Source organism: Cebus imitator, unplaced genomic scaffold (assembly GCF_001604975.1).
Source record: "Cebus imitator isolate Cc_AM_T3 unplaced genomic scaffold, Cebus_imitator-1.0 Scaffold1354, whole genome shotgun sequence".
In the NCBI taxonomy this organism is placed as follows: Eukaryota; Metazoa; Chordata; class Mammalia; order Primates; family Cebidae; genus Cebus; species Cebus imitator.
This window is the reverse complement of record NW_016108669.1, coordinates 3,152-5,442: the sequence shown is the minus strand read 5'-3', so window position 1 is coordinate 5,442 and position 2,291 is coordinate 3,152. Positions and strand designations below refer to the sequence as shown.

Genomic DNA, 2,291 nt, shown 5'->3' with positions numbered 1-2,291 from the left:
AAAAAAAAAAAAAACAATTGTTTTAAAAATGTCCCAAGTGCCTGTTCTGCATGGATATAGGTAATTTTATGATATATATTTAGAAAAATACTGTATTAACTTTTCCTCTTTTTTTTTCTTTTTCTTGAAACAGAGTTTCACTTGTCGCCCAGGCTGAAGTGCAGGAGTGCGATCTCAGCTCACTGCAACCTCTGCCTCCCACGTTCAAGCAATTCTTGTGCCTGAGGCTCTCAAGTAGCTATTTACCAGTGTAGTATATTGTGTAGTCCTTTACCATTTATTTGTATACAGCAAATATGCTGTCAATAGGAAGAATATTTATTTTTATCTTCATTGATGTGACAGTGGTATGTGTTTTGCAAAGTGTTATACACTTGAGGGTCACAGTGGAAAAATACTCCTTATTTTAGGCTCACACATGCTGGTGCCCTGTTGGTGTTTTCTCATGATACTGGAAATAGGCTTCTGTAGAAGTGATTTGAAGTCCATGTAATTGCCATAATTGCTATTTACTTATTCATTGGTTTATTGGATCACCCTTTATTTATTAAAGAATTTCATTCCTTTTGTGTTACTAAATGTGGGAGATAATGCTTGAAAGCTTAAAATAAGTATTGTTTTTTGTGTCATACTTAACACATTTCAGTATCATTTACCCTCTGTACTGAATTGGAAACCTCTTGGTGTTTATATTTTTTAGATATCTCTTCCAAATGCATGATGAAGAAGTTCTCGTCAACAGGGGCAGGCAATACAGAAACGTTCCACACAGGGACATTGGAAACACACGAAAGTCATCACAGTGGAGATTTTTGCTTTCAGGAAATTGAGAAAGATATTCATGACTTTGAGTTTCAGTGGCAAGAACATGAAAGAAATACCCATGAAGCACCCAGGACAAAAATCAAAAAGTTGACTAGTAGTACAGAGCAATATGATGAAAGTCATGCTGGAAACAAGCCTATTAAAGATCAGCTTGGTTTAAGCTTTCATTTGCATCTGCCTGAACAGCAAATATTTCCGACCAAAAGGAAAGTTGGTAATGAAGTTGAGAAGTCTGTCAATGATGCTTCCTTGGTTTCAGCATCCCCAATAATTTTTTGTGGGCCCCAAACCCACATTTCTAATAACTGTGACAACAGTTTCCTCCATTCTTCATTACTCACACAAGAACAGGAAGTACACATGAGAGAAAAGTCTTCCCAATGTAATGAGAGTGGCAAAGCCCTTAATTGTAACTCACTCTTAAGGAAACATCAGATAATCCATTTAGGAGAGAAACAATATGAATGTGATGTGTGTGGAAAAGTCTTTAATCAGAAGCGATACCTTGAACGCCATCGTAGATGTCACACTGGTGAGAAACCTTACAAGTGTAATGAGTGTGGCAGGACTTTCAGTCAGGCGTCATACCTTACCTGTCATCGTAGACTTCATACTGGAGAGAGACCTTACAGGTGTAATGAGTGTGGCAAGACCTTCAGCCACCCATCATCCTTTGTAGGCCATCATAGACGTCATACTGGAGAGAAACCTAACAAGTGTAATGAGTGTGGCAAGACTTTCCGTCAGATATCACATCTTGTATGCCACGGTAGACTTCATACTGGAGATAAACCTTACAGGTGTAATGAGTGTGGCAAGACCTTCAATTACCCATCATCCCTTGGACGCCATAGTAGTCTTCATACAGGAGAGAAATCTTACAAGTGTAATGAATGTGGCAAGACGTTCAGTCACCCATCATCACTTGTATGCCATCATAGGCTTCATACTGTAGAGAACCCTCACAAGTGTAATGAGTGTGGCAAGACCTTCATTAATGCATCATCCCTTGTTCGCCATCGTAGATTTCATACAGGAGAGAAACCTTACAAGTGTAATGTATGCGGCAAGGCCTTCAGTCAGATGTCAGTTCTTGTATACCATCGTAGACTTCATACTGGAGAGAAACCTTACAAGTGTAGTAAGTGTGGCAAGACCTTCAGTCACACGTCATCCTTTTCATACCATCGTAGACTTCACACTGGAGAGAAACCTCACAAGTGTAATGAATGTGGCAAGACCTTCAGTCAGATGTCATCCCTTGTAGGCCATCGTAGACTTCATACTGGAGAGAAACCTTACAAGTGTAATAAATGTGGCAAGACCTTCAGTCACGCATCATCCCTTGTAGGCCATCGTAGACTTCATACGGGAGAGAAACCTTACAAGTGTAGTAAGTGTGGCAAGACCTTCAGTCACATGTCATCTTTTTCATACCATCATAAAGTTCATACTGGAGAGAAACC

The 2,291-nt window shown here is 39.5% G+C and overlaps 1 protein-coding gene across 1 annotated transcript in view; it reads left to right on the top strand.

Annotated features, from left to right (window-relative positions):
- Positions 1–2,289, top strand: part of LOC108298987 (zinc finger protein 813-like) — a gene marked incomplete at its 3' end in the record, with an annotated part of 9,575 nt that extends 7,286 nt beyond the window's left edge. The window contains exon 2 of the mRNA XM_037735929.1: positions 701–2,289. Within this exon, the coding sequence (XP_037591857.1) occupies positions 701–2,289 (1,589 nt within the window). The remainder of the gene's footprint in view (positions 1–700) is intronic.
- Positions 2,290–2,291: the final 2 nt, after the last annotated feature.